This window comes from Belonocnema kinseyi, chromosome 2 (assembly GCF_010883055.1).
Source record: "Belonocnema kinseyi isolate 2016_QV_RU_SX_M_011 chromosome 2, B_treatae_v1, whole genome shotgun sequence".
In the NCBI taxonomy this organism is placed as follows: Eukaryota; Metazoa; Arthropoda; class Insecta; order Hymenoptera; family Cynipidae; genus Belonocnema; species Belonocnema kinseyi.
In genome coordinates, this window is record NC_046658.1 from 3,284,700 (window position 1) to 3,302,039 (window position 17,340).

A 17,340-nucleotide genomic window follows, 5' to 3' on the forward strand; every position below is an offset into this window, starting at 1 on the left:
AAATCGCCGAAAAACGACCGCATTTGAAGAAGAAAAAACCGCTTTATCATCACGATAATGCGCCTGTTCATTCATGCTTAGTTGCACAAGCAAAATTGCATGGAATCAGCTTCGAATTGGTTCCTGAACCATCGTATTCACCAGACCTGGCCCCCAGCGACTATTACTTGTTCCCTAACCTGAAGAGATGGCTCACCGGTAAGCGTTTTTACTCAAATGAGGAGCTCATTGCTGAAACTGAGGCGTATTTTGGAGACCTTCCGATCGAGTACTTTTCGGACGGTATCAAAAAGTTAGAAAATCGTTGGACTCGCTGTATCGACCTAAAAGGAGAGTATGTTGAAAAATAAAACCGACTTTGGCCAAAAAACGTCTCCGTGTTTCATTTTTCAGGGACTTATCAGACTGCCTAGAAAAAGCAACACTGAGAGAACGAAGCAAGGGTGAAAGCGAGTAATACAGAGTTTAGCGCAAGCGAGGCGGAAGATCTCTTGTTAGAGAAGCGGAAGAGAGATATTCAAGAGAGCCCGTAGAAAAGCGCTTTAAATAGTCCTTTCAAGAGGAGCATGTAGGTCACCACCCAAAAATATTGAAAAATGGCATTCAGAATAAGAGTTGCTGGGGCTGCTAATAGAAGAGATTAGATGATTGAGAGAAGACGAGGGGAGAACTAAACAGCAGATGGAAGGTATCAGGAGGATATGAGGGTTAGAGACGCTAAATAAGAAAAGGAGGTAAAAGAGCTGAGTGAGAAAGTAGAAGGGTTCGAAAGAATAGTGGTGCCGGTAAGGAAGGAAAAAAAGTAGAAGTACAGTATTAGAAGAAATTAGGATGTGGAAAAAAAGAATAGAAAGAAGTTTAAAGCTCATGAGCGGGAAAAAAGAGAGGGCGTGGAAGAGTTTCCTCACGACATATTGGGAGGTTAGGGGGTTAAGGGCAAGGTAAGTTAAGTTAGGCTTAAGGGAAAAGGGGGAATTTTAGAGGCGGTTTTGAAATTAGAGTACTGGGATGAAAAGTTGTTGGAAATGCAAAATAAAAATAGGACAAAGGAGAAGGGAGTTTTCATCGACCACGATTTGAGGTGGAAGAAAAGTATGTACAGAGAATGCTGAGCGATAGAGCTAGGAGGAAGAGGAGTGAAGGCAGAGCGGCAAACGTAGGGTCTAAGAAAAGAAAAATATATGAGAAAATGTAGGTGTGGAACGAGAAGGAAGAGGTGTTGCAAGTAGTGCTTGGAGGTGGAGTAGTGAAGGTGCTGTACTGAAACGTAGCAGGAACAAAGAAAGGCGATGAGGATTTCTGGAGATGTATCCATGAATTTGGCATTGTGGGACTGGTAGAGAACTGGAGGAAGGAGTTGATGATGGGAGAGAGGGAGAGGGGGAGCAAATGAGGACAGTCAAGATAGGAGGGATGTTGTAAAAGTTTGTGATAGCATACAATAGGGACGGGATGGAAAAGATTAAGGAGCGGATAAAAGACTTGCTGGCGAACGGGAGGAGGGTATGGTAGTACTAGAAAGGGACTTAAATGCAAGAATGGAAAGGGAATGCGGCCCAAAAAACATTTTTGGTGTTGCTGATTATAAATCCGATGTCAAAAAATCCTAAAAGAAATTGGCGGATCCAATATGAGGGACGAGTATGCTAAATAAATTTTGGATTGTCCTTGAAACTATTGTAAGGGGGTTTTCGTACCGCTGATTACGAGTCCGATGTCAAAAACCCTGAAAAAAATGGCGGATCCAATATGGTGAACGATTATGCTAAATAAATTTTGAATTTTCCATAACCATTTTCGGCATAGTGGCATCACCTTATGCCACCGTTTTTTAAACCATTTCTTGTGATTTGAAAGTAGTAATTATTCGATTCAACCGAAGTTTTTTGTAGTTACATGCTCACACGATGTTCCAAAATCAAAATTATTGTGCAAAAGTCTTAAATTATTGTTAATTTGTTAATAGTCATAAGAAAATTCTAAAAAATACCCCTTTTTTTTTTAGGAAAAATTCATTTTTTAGGTCGAAATTTTTTAGTTCGAAAATTGAAACATTGCTGAATTTTGCTAAAAATGGTCACTAAGGGGTTTTCGGGGTCGCTGATCACGAATCTGAATTTGGACTTTGAAAATTTCAAAATGGTGGATTCAATATGGTGACCACAAATTGATATATTGCTGACAATAGTCTCTTAGGAACTTTTGGGGTCGCTGATCACGAAACTGAACTAGGGTTATAAAAATTTTAAAATGCTCGATCCAAAATGGCTAATTCTTCTAATTCAAATCAGAGAAAATTCGTGAAAAATCACAAAAGACCTTTCTCATTTCATATAATAGATCAATTTTCGAACGCCATGTTGGATCCGCAATCTTGGAATTTTTTGAAACTGAGTTCTGATTTACCATAACAAACCATTTAAAATCGATATAAAAATTTAGCAAAGAAAAAGTGTTGAGATGTCCGATCTTATTTTCACTAAGAATATATTCAGTGTACTCTAACTTGCCACTTATGTGAAAATTAAATGCAGGGACTGAGAAGCGGCTTCAATTAAATTCAATTATATATTGAGCGTTTCTTTTATCTTAAGACATCGAAATAACTCAAGAAATACGCATTTTACGATAATAATGCCTGCAATAAAAATTTTTTATTTTCGAGCTGGAAAAGCGAGTTAGGACAAATTTACCTCACACCTTACCCCTGGGGTGGTTGCAGGGGGGAGATACAAATTTCAAATGGGAGCCTATACTTATTATTGCAAATTCAGATTCTCTATAAAAAAATACGTAAGTTTTATTTTTAAAAATTTTTTGATTTGAAGTAGATTGCTCAATTTTTGTATAGGTTTCACATGGTTTGTTATGGATAATTGTCAAGCCGATAACTTGTCATTGACTGTTATGCTATATTGGCATATTGCATCAATCACACTTTGTATTCCTATGTAGGTGACGCTGTATTGAAGCTATGAGTGGGTCCACGTTTTTGGATGGGGCCCTACTTCCAGTTATCCTTGGATATATTTTACCGCGTCAATTACCGTATTGTTGTTTCCCGATGCGTAAAACAACTAAAAACACCGCGTGACAAAAAAAAAGTATTCTGTGCGTCATACTGGACCAGCATACCTATACGGGTCAGGTTTCAGGTCATTTTATGGTCAAAGTGGGGGGGGGGGGACGTTTTAGTAGAAAATACTACGTTTCTTATACGTTTTTGCGCATCAGCCTAGACTAGATCACACTAGTTCAGACTAGGGTCGCTAAATCTGAATCTGCTGTCTGTTTGATCACATCAGGTCAAGATCGAATTCATTTAATGTTAATGTCGACAAAAAGTCTGAAAGGAGAAAAATACGATTCTTCTACGATTTTGGGGTCGCTGAATTTAAATCCGGGGTCTCATTGTCCCCATCAGGGCACTGTCAAGGTCTTTTCAAGATATAATTGGGAAATAAACGTTTAAACGAGGAAACGACGATTCTTATACTTTTTGTTTCGCTGAATCTAAATCCTAGTTCGTTCGATCATATCAGGTCAGGATTAATGTCATTTTAACGTCAACTTTTTTTTATCAAATGGAAACGCAGTTTGAACGTTGATTTTTAAAGAGCGGGATATTTTACGTTCGCATATGGTTTGACCTATTGATCAAAGTGATCGATACAGAACATCCGAATGTCAAATCACTCTCCGAAATTAGCTCATCTAAGTTCAAAAATGATTCGTCTTGAGAAATCTATGAATTACAAATTTTTGACAAACAGGGCTTAGCTTCGTGATATTTCTCCGAGTGACATCAAAGAGCTAAAACAGCAGACACCTATTCCCATGCGCTGCCGACGGATGACTTTTTTAACACCATAATTAAATAATAATTTATTAAAAATTATAACTAAAGAACAGTTTATAAGTATTTTTTTGGTTCTTTTTTAGAAAAATCAGCACAAGCAAATGGAACGAGCATGGAGGATAGCAAAGGAACTCTCTAATTTGATAGTTTACTGTCGTTCAGTGGCTTTTAATATTGACAGAATTAGAACGAAGGGCTTTGTCTTTAGTGAAATGAGCAGTTTTCCTGAAACGAAAGCTGAAAAACTTATTTGTCAACAAGAAATCAAGTTCTTCATGAAGTACCATCAGGTAGTAACATAAAATGATTTTAAATAAAATATACTATACAGTAAAGCTATATAACTTTGCGTTTTAGCAAGATGATCCTCCATAAAAAGTATGTTTAGATTTTTAAAGAATCTAATCCAAAAGAGATTTAACCAACTAATATACAGAAGAATCAGTTTCAAAGCATGAAAATGAGCGCGAGTTTTTTGAAAACAGATACCACAATTTCTCCGGGAAAATAAGTAATTAATAACTGAGAATCCATCAATTAGTTTTGCACTAAGCCTGGCAGCGAAACAAGCTATAAACGCTATATCTTCACTGAGAAAATGAGTTCGTAAAGTTTCCACGACTTTTAGGTAATTCAATGACATTAAGACATTTTGATAAAATTCAAACTCTCCTGTAATGCTTATTTGGATTCAGTGTAAAGAATCAGAGAACCGTAGTATACATCTTCAAGTTGTACATAAATGCTTTTAAGGCTAATAATAGAAACAAAGTGTCATTTTTTTCTTGCTCATCAGGTTATGTTAAAACTACCCGGATTTCTATTTTATCGAAATGCATGTCATATTCCATTTAAGATATACTCTGCAGATTCTAGCTTTTATAGAGGTGAAAAAATGCATTCCCTTGTAGGTATCCGTCAATTTGATAGAGTTTTTTGTTAAGGTCTCATATATTATAATATGAAAAGTCCAATATAATAATAATTTAAAACTTTAGGACTTTGCTGGTATTCCAGAAAGGACGTTATTTTTTAGCTCGTCAAAGAGCTCGTTAACTGTGATAAAATAACTTAAAGAATTCTTCCCTCTAAAACGGAAAATATTCTACCCTTTGAAATTATTAGGGCAGATTACCCTTTAAGACAGAATTAGTATGCAGATTCTTTGAAACATTCAAGCCGCATAAGAGGCCTCTTTTCCTAAAGAAATTCAATTTGGATGGCTGCAATTTAAAGACTAACTACCATCCATGAATAAAATCAGATTTAATCGATGTATGACTGTACGCGAAGCAAGTAATGTGCAGTGCTTGTGTTCTGCAACCCTACCAAGAAAAGTTAATCTTAGAGAAAACTTCAGAAGAATGTTTGTGCCTCGTAAAAGACAAAATAGACATTCAGTCAAATTAGCAGGTAAGCTTTCTAGCACAGAAATGAAATTGACAAAAGAACGCATTAAGACTCACTTCATTAAATAATTTTAAAAAATATATAGCTTATCACCAGAGAGCGGATGAGCGTAGTACGAAGTTACGCAAGAAGCTTAGCCTCGGCTCCCTCGTTGCGAAGAACCGTCGCATGGGGAGTAGTGGTGTGAGACACGCGAACATTTGAATGTCTGTGGCTGTGATGAGCAGATAGCACTTAGTAGAACAATGATACTTTGTTATCAATGCAAATACAGGGTGGCCACTGGATCTGGAAATCGGGAAATGACAGGGAATTTATTTTTTGAACGGGAATTCTACCAATTTTTAGAAAATAAATCTTTCCAGCTTAGATTTCAACCGTGTTTTAAATAATTAGCTAAATTTTCTTATATTTTTCAATAATGATATCATTCAGTTTAGAATACGAAATTTGAAAATCTTTCACTTTAAAAATGTTCTATTTTAATTTTTAAGCGTAGATTTTTGTATAAAGAATTTTATAATGCAGTTTTAAAGACTAAAAAAATTAGAAATGTTTAAAATAGATGGTTTAGGATGTACAAAAATAATTTTTTAGTCGATAAAATTTGAATATAAATTAATTAATAATTTTTAAATTGAACTGTACTTTCAGTATTAAAAAGTACGTAATAATTGATTTTACAAGACGATTCGGAATCAGTTCATAATTTTAGAATTTCCAGATTTAAACATTATAAACTACTTTTAATTTTGAAATAACTTTAAAATAATACATTCGTGATTAAAGGCTTTAATTAAATTTTAAATATCGTTTCAGTTTAAAATATTACAATTTTAAACCATTCAATTTGAAATTCTTTAATTAAGAAAAATAATAATTATTTAATATTTAGAAATATCTGACTGTTAATTTAAAATCCGTAATTACAAATCAAAAACACAAAACTAAACAAAAAAATTAACTTTGAACTTTCCAATTTTAATGACTATTTAAAAAAATTTAATTTGTTATTCAAATTTTTGAATTGTTATGTATTAATAACTATTTAACACCTACTGTCCTTAGAAAAAATTCGAATAGGTTCAAGAAATATTTAGACATTTTGAAAAAATTCAAACCTACTTAAATATCAGAAATGATTTCAAATAATTTCGAAAATTTTTTTAAATTGTGAAGGGCTTTAAAATAATAAAACATATTTCCTTGAGATTCATAGGCAAATTGAAAATGATTTTTTATTTTGAAAAATTAACTTAAGAGAATGTTTAAAAATGTTTAGAAAGATTTACGAAAATATGAAAAAGGAATGTGTGAAAAATGTTAGTAATTTTTTTTAATTTGGCATACTTTTTTAAAAAGATTTAGGAAAAATGTGATGCATCTGAAAAGAAATTTAGGTGTTCTTAAAAAGTTTAAAAAATAATTTAAAATTTGAAAAACGTAAAACAACATTCAGATTTTTCAAGATTTTGAAAAAAAAAATGTTTAAGTGTTTTAAGCATTTTAAATGTACTTGAAATACGAATAATTTATCTTTTAATATAAGAAGTTTTCAGCTTATAAAAAAATTTCATTGTTCAATTTTTAATGTTTCTAGTTTAAAATGTCCTAAAATAGTATAATTTTGAACATTTTTAAATTCATTGATTGATTTTTGGGTCTGAAAAAGTGTGTAAAATTCCCGGTCAATAAATAAATTAATTGAAACGGAAATCCTCAAATAAAATAAAACGGTGCCGAAAGAACATTTTAAATTAAATTTCAGATAACAATGTTTTATCAGCCATTGTTGTAATTCAATTTATTGAGGGTTAAAGCATTTAAGAACATCTAAATATGTTTTCAAATGATTCGAATTTGCCCTAAATCTTTTTAAAAAAATATGCCAAATTAAAAAAAAATGCTTAAAATCTCTCACATACATTTTTCATAGTTTCGTAAATCTTTCTAAATCTTTTTAAAGATTCTCTTAAATTAATTTTTCAAAATAAAAAATCATTTTCAATTTTTTTACGAATTTTGAGAAAATGTGTTTTATTCTTTTGAAGCCCTTCACAATTCTTAAAAATCTGCGAAATTATTTGAAATAATTTCAGATATTTGATTAATTTTCAATTTTTGTCCAAATTTTTAAACATTTCTTGAACTTATTCGCATTTTTTCCAAGGACAGTAGGTGTTAAATGGTTATTTATACATAACAATTCAACAATTTGATTAGCGAATTATATATTTTTAAATTGTGTGATTAAAATCGTAACTTTCAAAGTTTATTTTGGTGTATTTCATTTGTAATTACGGATTTTAAATGAAAAGTTTCTATATTTCTAAATATTAGATAATTTTTATTTTTATTAATTAAAAATTTTCAAACTGACTGGTTGAAAAATGGGAATATTTTAAACTGGAAAAATATTTAAAATTTAATTGAAACCTTTAATTACGAATATATTATTTTAAAGTTGTTTTAAATTAAAAATAGTTTATGAAGTTGCAATCGGGTGTTTACATTTGTCTAACTAATAAGACTTTCAAATTTAAACAGTTTAATTTTTAAAGTTTAAATCTGGAAATTCTAAAATTATGAACTGGTTCCAAGTTGTCTTGTAAAATCAATTATTATATACTTTTTAATACTGAAAGTACAGTTCAATTAAAAAATTATTAATTAATTTATATTCAAATTTTATCGACTAAAAACTTATTCTTTTAAATCCTAAACTATCTATTTTAAACATTTCTAATTTTTTATTTTTCAATTCTTTAAAACAGTATTTTATAATTCTTTAAATAAAAATGTGGATGCTACCTGAGTATGGTCTTCGAAAACGATGTACGAACGATATACCCATTAAACTCCAACCTATAATCTTAAATATTTATTTTCTACAAAAAGCCAAACTTTTAAGGGGGTTTTTTCCTAACTCGTTTTAGTGCAATGTTTATTTAATTTCACTTTCTCGGAACAGAATACTTTTTTTGGTTAAAAACTTTTTTATTTTTATTCAGTCTTCTCATATCTCGGGAGCAAGTTTTTATTGTTTTTTAAAGTCGATGAATAGATTTTAGTCTTCATCTGATTACATTTTTCAAAACTCATGAAATTTGAACCTCCAAATTCTTAAATGAGTTACTCGGAATCGGTTAACTTTTCTTATTCAAACTCATTTCCTCGCAGTTTATCAACTCACTGTGTCGATCGTAAGGTTTTATCGTGATCCTTAATCGAACCTGTTACAAATTTAGGTTTCTGTCATTCTCCGGCTGTGAACTGCCATATTCTAGTCTTGCTGTACTGAATCGTTTATTACCAGTTTACAAGGAAGTAATATTTTTATATTTACATCTTCAAAAGTTGGATAGAAAAACTAGAATATTTTTGATGGGTGTTAAAAAATTGACCCGCATAAGAAAGAAAAGTTATGTGAAAATCTTAGCGAAAAAAAGGAGTCGCAAGAAAATTTGTATTTTGTTTCAGTTTTTTTTTCATTTTTAGTTTTTTTGTTGCTTGAAAGTGAAACGTCGTACTTTTTCTTCTTCAAGTCTGTCCGCTTCTTTTTGGTTTTCCTCTTCTTTGAGTTTTCGCTCGTTGTTCTCTGTTAGTCTCAGCCTATTAGCCCAGCAGAATTTTCTCTTTTGTTTGCGTTTTTCTTATCTTCTTTTTTGTGATTCTTTTCCCTGTTTTTTTAAATTATCGCGTTTTTTTTTGCATTCTTCATGTAGCTTGATGCTTTGCTGATATGTTTTTTATTTAAACGCTAGTGTGAGTTTTTAAATTTGATTATTTAACTCGTAGTTGACCTTATTATCCGCTTTTGGTTTTGGTTTTTCCTATATTCTGTAACCTCTACCGTAATCCTATCCAGTTACACATTGTGGCTCCGAAGATTGTGTTTTGGCAGTATGACATTTTTCCGTAAACTCCATTGTTTGACAGGTTAAGATTCGTACTGTGTTTTTGTTCTCATTATCTAGTGAGTCGGGGTTTTCTGGGAGTCTCAATTGAGTGAGGTTTAGAGTTTTAGTCGTTGGATATTATTAACGCTATTGATCCTTTCTCTTTATGCTTTCATTTGAATTAAAAAATGTATTTATTTGCGCTTTCAATTTAGGTTTTATAATCCGTAAATATTTGGGGAAATTTTCTTTTTGATTGAGAGAAGACCTTCATAATGGTCGTATAGTTTTCTTGTCACTGTATCGACTTTATTTGATAGTTTGTTTACCCTCTTTAGAAACCTATCCTTCTTTTAAATTGTGATTGTGAGCTCTTCTTTATTTTGCTTTATCTACATTTTTCTGTACTTCCTCTTTTTTTAATTCGTAACCTTCTTAATCTTTCCGCCTAATTATCTACACTTTAGAGTTCCATATCGCTATCGTTTTTTTATATATTTTTTTAAGGAATTTAAGTGGTTCCAGTTCGCGACCTAACTTTAAAAATGCTGCGGTACATTATGTTGATAGAGTTACTATTATTCATTGCGAACTATAAGTCTCCATGAGTTCGTCCCAGGTAGAATGATCGTTTTCTAAATAGGTTTGAATTATTTTTTAAATTGTTCTACACAACGCTCATTTAGACTTGCCTGTGGATCGTATTTTAGTGTTTTTGTATGTCTTATCCCGATTTTTGTCCACGCTTGTGAATACGCAGTTATGAAAGGTGAGAAAACAGTTTGCAGCATTGTCCTAAATGATTAGAGAATAGAAAAAGTCGTTAAGTACATATATACCTTGTTCGCCTTGTTCGCCTATTCACTAATGAGCAAAGCATGAAGGTTGCCACTTCTCGCGTTTAGATTATAAGCGAGAAGTGGCACCTTCATGCTTTACTCGTCCGAGATAGCGCTTTAATGTTTTGATGGAGCGAGCGGGCATCTTCTAGTTTTGGCCAACTTCTAGCTCCATCTTGTCCAATTCCGCGATCTAAAACTTTCTAGTTCTTACTTCTTGGTTAGCTTTTTATTGTTTATATTTTCGGTTAAGTATCATCTAGTCGATCGCATACGTTGGCATCCTATCGTTAGGACGCCTCGATTTGTATGAACGTAGGTAAGAAGGTCATCTGTAGAACAATCCCATCCTCGAAGAATCTGGTGGTGAGGAGACACTAGTTGACATATGTGCAAGAAACTTGCTAAAATGGTTTGGGCACGTTGAGAGAATGAAAAATGAAGTACTAATGAAACAAGTGTATCAAGTTAAAGTAATTAGGAGTGTTCCCAGAGGCAGATTGCGAAATGAATGTTTAGAATGTGTAAATGAGATCCTAATTCGAAGAGACATAAGCTATAAAAACAGAACAGCTTTATGAAAAAATGTATAGGCTTGAAGGAAACTAGAGAGGTATGCCAGGACAGAAAAAGGTGGTAACAAATAGTTATAAAGAGAGTATCAGGGGATTGAATAACGCGTTCGTCATTTCATTATTTTCTTATATCATTTCTGGAGTACGATGCATTTAATAACCTGAAACTTAGATTTTGAGTAAAATAACTTCATAAAGATTTGATTTGGTTGATTACTATTTCGGAAGAGCGTGTGCGACCCATGTGATCTCACTAACGCGCTTAAACTTTTCGCCTCGGTCGGTTTTGCTTCCTCTAGAATCGAACTGAAAGGCCTGTGATAAGACTACCGAACGTGTTCTCGGGTTGCGGATAGAAAATGGGTACAAAAATGAATAGGCAGTCGCGGACAATTGTCCAGGGTTGGTCCCGAAGGAATTAACCCCCAAGCGGAGGTGTGAAACCCATCCCGAAATCTGAATGACACCTGGTTGAGGTGTATAGAACAGTGACTCTGGCTTACCGGACGCCTTCTCAGAGCATGCAGCCTTATCCTTGCATGCGGGGCTCTACAAGAATATGTGAACCCCTTTCCCTAACTTCTCGTGGGAACAACAATGATACCAGTTAAGATAGCTGTAGCAAGTGCGGTTCAAAGAAATAGAACGCGCAGGGCTGCGGACCATGGGTCGGCCAACAATGCCGACCACTCCAGAGCTGAGGGTGCCAATTACGACTTTCTAGAGTTCTACTATGCGAGTATGCCCCCTGAAGGAAAGGGTTACATGGCACGACTGCATTCTCTGTCGTACGAGAAACACCCAGAGCTATCGCACTTTTCGCATCAGCGCCTACGAAACCATGCCGAACTACTCCAAAAAAGTGGCTATGTAAGAGGAGCGCCTACTCTACTACAGCCAGCACAAGCCGGCAACAGAGAAAGAGAGGCGACACTAAGTACAACCGCGGACATGTATCCCATAGAGGAAGAGCGATTCTTTATGACCCGAAGAAACATCAACATCCAGGTTTCTCTCAAGTCTAAAGATCTGGCTGAAATGGATGACGAGCTTCGTAGACATTTTCCCGAAGAATCCGACTTGTGTACTATCAATTGTTGTATGTATTATGCAGCGAGAACGTTGGCCCATGCGAACCGTAAAACAAAACCAACGGTTGGTCATAGGGCCAAAAGACGAATGCATTAACTCGCCATAAAGATAGGCTGGACAAGCAGTACGCGTCCCGCATTCAGTGTGTGATTGACTACATAACATCTGGTAGGAATGTTACCGCTAAGGTTATAAAGTTCGCGCGCGATCTTCGGATCCGTTATCACACACTTACCAAATCAAAGCTTCTGACCATCAGGCAGCATATTGTGGAGAGTATACGGATACTATCTGACGCTAAGAGAAGTCTAGAGCGGAGAGAGAAGTGGGTCAGAGAAAACCAACAGTTCCTCTCTGATCCATCTCCACTCTTCCAAGACCCTTGTGTTACTGTCAGCCATCCGCCCAAACGAGAGGAGGTCGAAGTATTTTGGAAAGAAGTCTACAAAGTGCAGCATAGACTGGATTGATTACCGGAAAGCTTTCTATTCGACCTCCCATAAACTTATCTTCTGTCTTTTGGAGGACTCACGATTTGCAGAGAAACCATTAAGGTTTCTCCGCAAATCGTGAGGTGCGTAGAGAGATTGATGCCGCTTTGAAAAACCAGATTTACTATCTCATCTGGAAAAAATCTTGTGACAACTAACGAGGTCACCTTTCACGGAGGTGTCTTTAAGAGCGCCACCATGAGCCCATTCCTCGTTTGCCTCATATTATTGCCATTATCTGTAGGACTTTGCCATTCCTAGGGGTATTTTCGCCGTTCACATATTACGTAACTGAACTTTCCACCAATTTTTGACCCCCCTTCCCGCTTGTAACGCAACGTAATAAATCGTTCCCCCCCCCCCCTTCGGTAACGTAACAAATCTTGATTTTGCTATTTTACAATGTTTCAAGCAATTTGCATCCTAATACAGTTCGCGATAAAGTTTTCGAAGATCACACAATTTTTTATGTTAGTCTTGACAAAAAACGATAACAGCAACAACATAACCATACACCAAAGGTAAACAAACCGCAGTCGTTTGTTTCTCTCTCACAATGCACCACATAAGCAGCGTTGCCAATATCAACACAACTCATTGTCAACATAAACCTAATAAAAGCCGCGCTAAAATTTAAATCGATTATCGCATAAAACAATAAAATCGATGTTACGTGACGCAGTTGGTGACTCCTTCCCCCATGTAACACCTCCTAAGAAATCGCCTGGCCCCCCTTCCCCCTGGCGCGTTACGTAATATGTGAGCGTTCCCTTAAAAAAGCAACTACATCTTGCTCTAAGGATTTTCGAACGGTACACTAAGGAAATAGGAATGGAATTCGGGTTAGACAAATAAACCATGGTTTATTTTAAGCGAGGAAAACCGAATGACATCCCTGAACACCCTGAGCTCGGCGACAGAAGCGCTTTGCGACACCTTTGCGCTGAAGAAACTTACAAATACCTGGACGTGCCACAAAGGCGCATTCAGGATGTGAAATCAATAAAGGATACTCTCTGAAGCTGATAAAAACGTCTCATCCGGCAGATTTGGCCTTCCGAACTATCAACAAAGAACAAAGTATCTGCAACGAACATGCTTGCCATCCCGATAGTACTGTATTCATTTGAAGTAGTTCCATAAACGAAAAACGAGCTCAGATCCCTTGATATCGGGATACGAAAGGTGATGCACATGAACAAAAGCATGCATCTTAAGTCCTCTGTTCCGTGACTTTACATCTTGCGCCCCGAGCATCTAGCACATATACTATCTAGTTGTCCAACTCATGCGCGAACGACCTACATTCAAAGTCACAATGCAGCACTAAGAATACTTTATTAGCATCTCTGTCGCTCTTACGGCATTAACCATAATATCGCTCCCCTAAATACTCCTAGGGAAATAGAGTCAATTGTTGAGAATGAGAAGTGACGCATATACTGCAACTTTATACTCTCGGCAATTGTTTCTGTTGCACACTCGAGTTCTGACATAGTTTTCCTTGACTTCGAAAGCAACCATTTTCGTTATCGAATTTTCGGCACCAGCTAACAGAAACATCATAGCCAAGGAGAATGAAATAAAGAGAGGTATAGGGACCTTATAAGGAATTTGTGAGATTGAATCCTGAATATTCTGTTAAACTAATCATTCCGATCATCGGCGCTCTTGAAGGTGCCAAACTTCCACTTGTTAATAGCCTGAAAAGCATCCATGCGTGTCAGCAATATGGTAAAACAATCGCGGGAAAAATGTATAAAGCGGTTCTCCTTGGTGCTTTCCGTGTCCTCAAGGTGCAAGAGACTTTTGCCGGTTCGTTGTATTGATTTCGTCACAGACTGTAACCACCTATCTCACGGTCGTGAGATTTGCAAATAGCAAATGGCAAGGAATTTGGATTCAATAGCATGTAACAGTGATGGAAAGGAGAGCTCAAGATTCTTAGAATAGTCCTGTAGGTTTGAGTTTAATTTAATTTGCGTTCCCCTTCTCGGCAGGTTTTTTGGTTGTTTTAAAGGAAAAGTGTGGAATCTTATGTTGGGGGCCAGGTATTGCCAGGTGATATCAGGGAGGCAGTTTGGGAGGTAAAAAAATGGAAGCCCTATTCAGGCGTCGAGTATCCAGCGAACAATTTGTCGGTCTTACCGGAGATCGTGTTGTCTGTGAAAGGTTTTCCTCCAGGAAGCGTTTAAATGAAATGAAAGCAGACAAGTTGAGTTTGAATTAGGCATGTGCTATCGCTCGAGCCTTCGGGAATCCTCGGAGAATTGGGCCGACAAATCCCTGAGTACAGGACCTCATCGAATTTCAATTTACGGTAACGATTCTGTTACATTTTTCATTATTAGGATTAGGATAATCATGTCGGAAACCGGCGTCATCATCCTAACACATATTTTACAGTGATTAAGATTCTCATATGAGTTATCACATCATTCAACAACTGCATCCTTTCACAGTAGGGTTGTTTAAAGTGTGTTATAAATATTTTTTAGTGCTGGAAGATCAACTTCCGTAAAACAGACTTACATTTTTTCTGCAAAATTTGTATTTTATCAGTACAATATTATAGGAATAAAACTACATTTTAGGTTTTTTCTTAAATAAATTCTTTGGGATTGGAAAAATTTGACGGAAAAGCTGCCGGACTTGTAGAAAACTTTACAACGAGGAATCTTACGTATCATTCATCTGGGCTTGACACTTATGACACACCCACATATTGCTCCTGAATGTACCTCTAAATTCGAAACTATAAATTCTTGACGAAATCTATAATTTCAAGTACTTTACTCTCGTCTTTGTCGCTACAAATTATTATTCTTTGTTCTGTGGAATATCTATCTTTGAAAGTAATGTTTGATTATTTCAACAAAAATCATTTGTTGTATAAAAAGTCAAGCTAGATTATTATTTTGCAAGAAGAAAGCCAGTTTTTTAAGAAAAACAAATGATTTAAGCAAATTGAATATGTTTAAATAATTAGAAATTTCTAAAAAATATTTATAACTATTCCACTAGACCAAAAATAAAAATTGTCGTGAAAAACAGAACGAAAATTAATTGCTTATAGGTATAGATTGACATTTTTGGCTGTAGGAGTACTTTTTGGTGCACTGTGGGTGTTGTTTAGAAGATATGGCAAAAACTCCAATCAGTTATTTTGCCCATGTATTTTACATGAGAAATTTCGAGTACCCGTACTTCTGATTGCTGCTTGAAATTCAAACCTCATCATTCTCATCGTCGTATGTCAGCGTGTCATAGCAGAAATAATTTCCGTCTTGATGCAATTTACTGAAGAATCACAGTACGGATAAAATATGAGAGTCAACAATTCTGGATACAGAAAATATGGAATTGCTGATAAAGAGAAATTTTTGAGGTTTTTTATTCATTTCAAATGTTTTAAATATTTTGGTTTCAGGTACAATTCAGTAGAGTCTACCCAAAAGGTTCTCGATTCGATTCTTCAAACTACAATCCTGTTCCAATGTGGAATTCTGGTTCGCAATTGGTGGCGTTAAATTACCAAACTGGCGATAAACCAATGCAATTGAATCATGCAAAATTCCGAGAAAATGGCAATTGCGGTTATCTTTTAAAACCGGATTTTATGTTCAAAGATGATTTTAATCCATACGAAAAAAGTAACTTGTCTCAAGAAGAAGCTATTAAAATTAGTATAAAAATTATTGGTGCAAGACACTTAAGCAAACCAAGACGTGGCACATTGAGTCCGTTTGTAGAAGTTGAAATTATTGGTGCGGAATTTGATACTGGAACGAAGCTGACAACGAAAACTGTTAGTGAGTATACAGTTAGCTTTTGTTTGATAAATTTGTGCCTCAAAATAAAAAAGGACACGTTTGTTGATTTTATTTATGATGTATGAGCGTTTTTGTGAGTCATGGTAGAAATGTTCTTTTTTTTCATGTTCGCGCTTATCGAAACAGCCAACTATAACTGCGATCATCTCTAAATGCCTTTTCCCGAGTTAAGGCTACAGGAACCTCGCATTTGAAATTTTATAAATCGATAGGGAGGGAACTTTTTTTGAAAGGTAGGAAATCTATCTGGGAGTAGCAATATTGACACCGTTTGTCATTCGGACGTAATCGAATTACAAGTAAGCCTTTAGTTATTGATAAACATCTTATCACAAGATATCCACTTTAATCATGTATTAATTTTAAAGTAAATTTTTTAACCAGTCAAAAACCTTTTTGTACTATTTTGATATAATACATGATAATGTAATATTTCCAACAGCATCCTAGATATATTTGCCAACTTCTGTACCTTATAGTTAGGCTGCTGCACTTAATAGCTAAACAATCAAAACTATTATTAAAACTTTTTAACTTTTTTTACATATAATTTGAACAAAAAAAAAACAAAATAAAAATTGGGATAACTCTTCGAAAAAAATTATTCTCGAGTAAAGTATATGACAATTTTGTTTCTTGATGTGCGTGTTACAGTTTGTTCAAGCTTTAAATAAAATATTTGAAATGAATGTTTGACTTTTCTTCATGCTGTTTAGAGTTCCACTATTCACAAAATAGAACTTATGTTCGCTGAAAGTCTCGTTCTTTTGTTGTAAAATTATAGAAATTAAAATGCTATTATTTAGAAATCAGTGTAAGATATCCACAAAATGCAACAGAAGAATACTGTGAAAAAAGAAGAGGCTCAATAAGACAACATTAAGAGGCCTGTGTACCAAACATGATAAAGCGCGTTTCTAGAAAATTGTTTTTTTATATTGTAACTTTTATCAGAAATATAAGTCTTTGAATATAACCAACTTTGCATAAACGTTTCTAAGTTCTTCTTTATTCATAATGTGTCCCCTAAGGGTTTACATGACTTCCATTCCTTACAATCTTTCCGTTTACATCTATATATTTTTTACAATCTTATCCTTTCTATATATACAATTATTTACAACTATTTACATAAAGTCTTATATCTAGTTCCTTATTTCTATTTCCTGCGATAGCGCAATTTAGGACTTATTAGTAAGCGAGTGAGCGAGCGAACGAAAGCGAGAGTGTAAGCGAGAAAGAGAGAGAGAGAGAGTATGAGAACGCAAACGCATTTTAGTCTACTTATCTTTTACTTTACCATTACTTACAATTTTCACGCTTCTAATCTAAGCGACTTCCG

The 17,340-nt window shown here is 34.7% G+C and overlaps 1 protein-coding gene across 3 annotated transcripts in view; it reads left to right on the forward strand.

Annotated features, from left to right (window-relative positions):
* The window catches only part of LOC117167561 (1-phosphatidylinositol 4,5-bisphosphate phosphodiesterase gamma-1), a 400,270-nt gene that overhangs the window by 319,516 nt on the left and 63,414 nt on the right, over positions 1–17,340 (forward strand). For 2 of the 3 annotated variants that reach the window (XM_033352585.1, XM_033352586.1), the window contains 2 exons: positions 3,943–4,149; positions 15,596–15,977. In XM_033352585.1, coding sequence (XP_033208476.1) covers positions 3,943–4,149; positions 15,596–15,977 — 589 coding nt within the window. Of the gene's footprint in view, positions 1–3,942; positions 4,150–15,595; positions 15,978–16,124; positions 16,501–17,340 lie in introns of those variants that run through there. The other variant, XM_033352587.1, reaches the window with a different exon arrangement.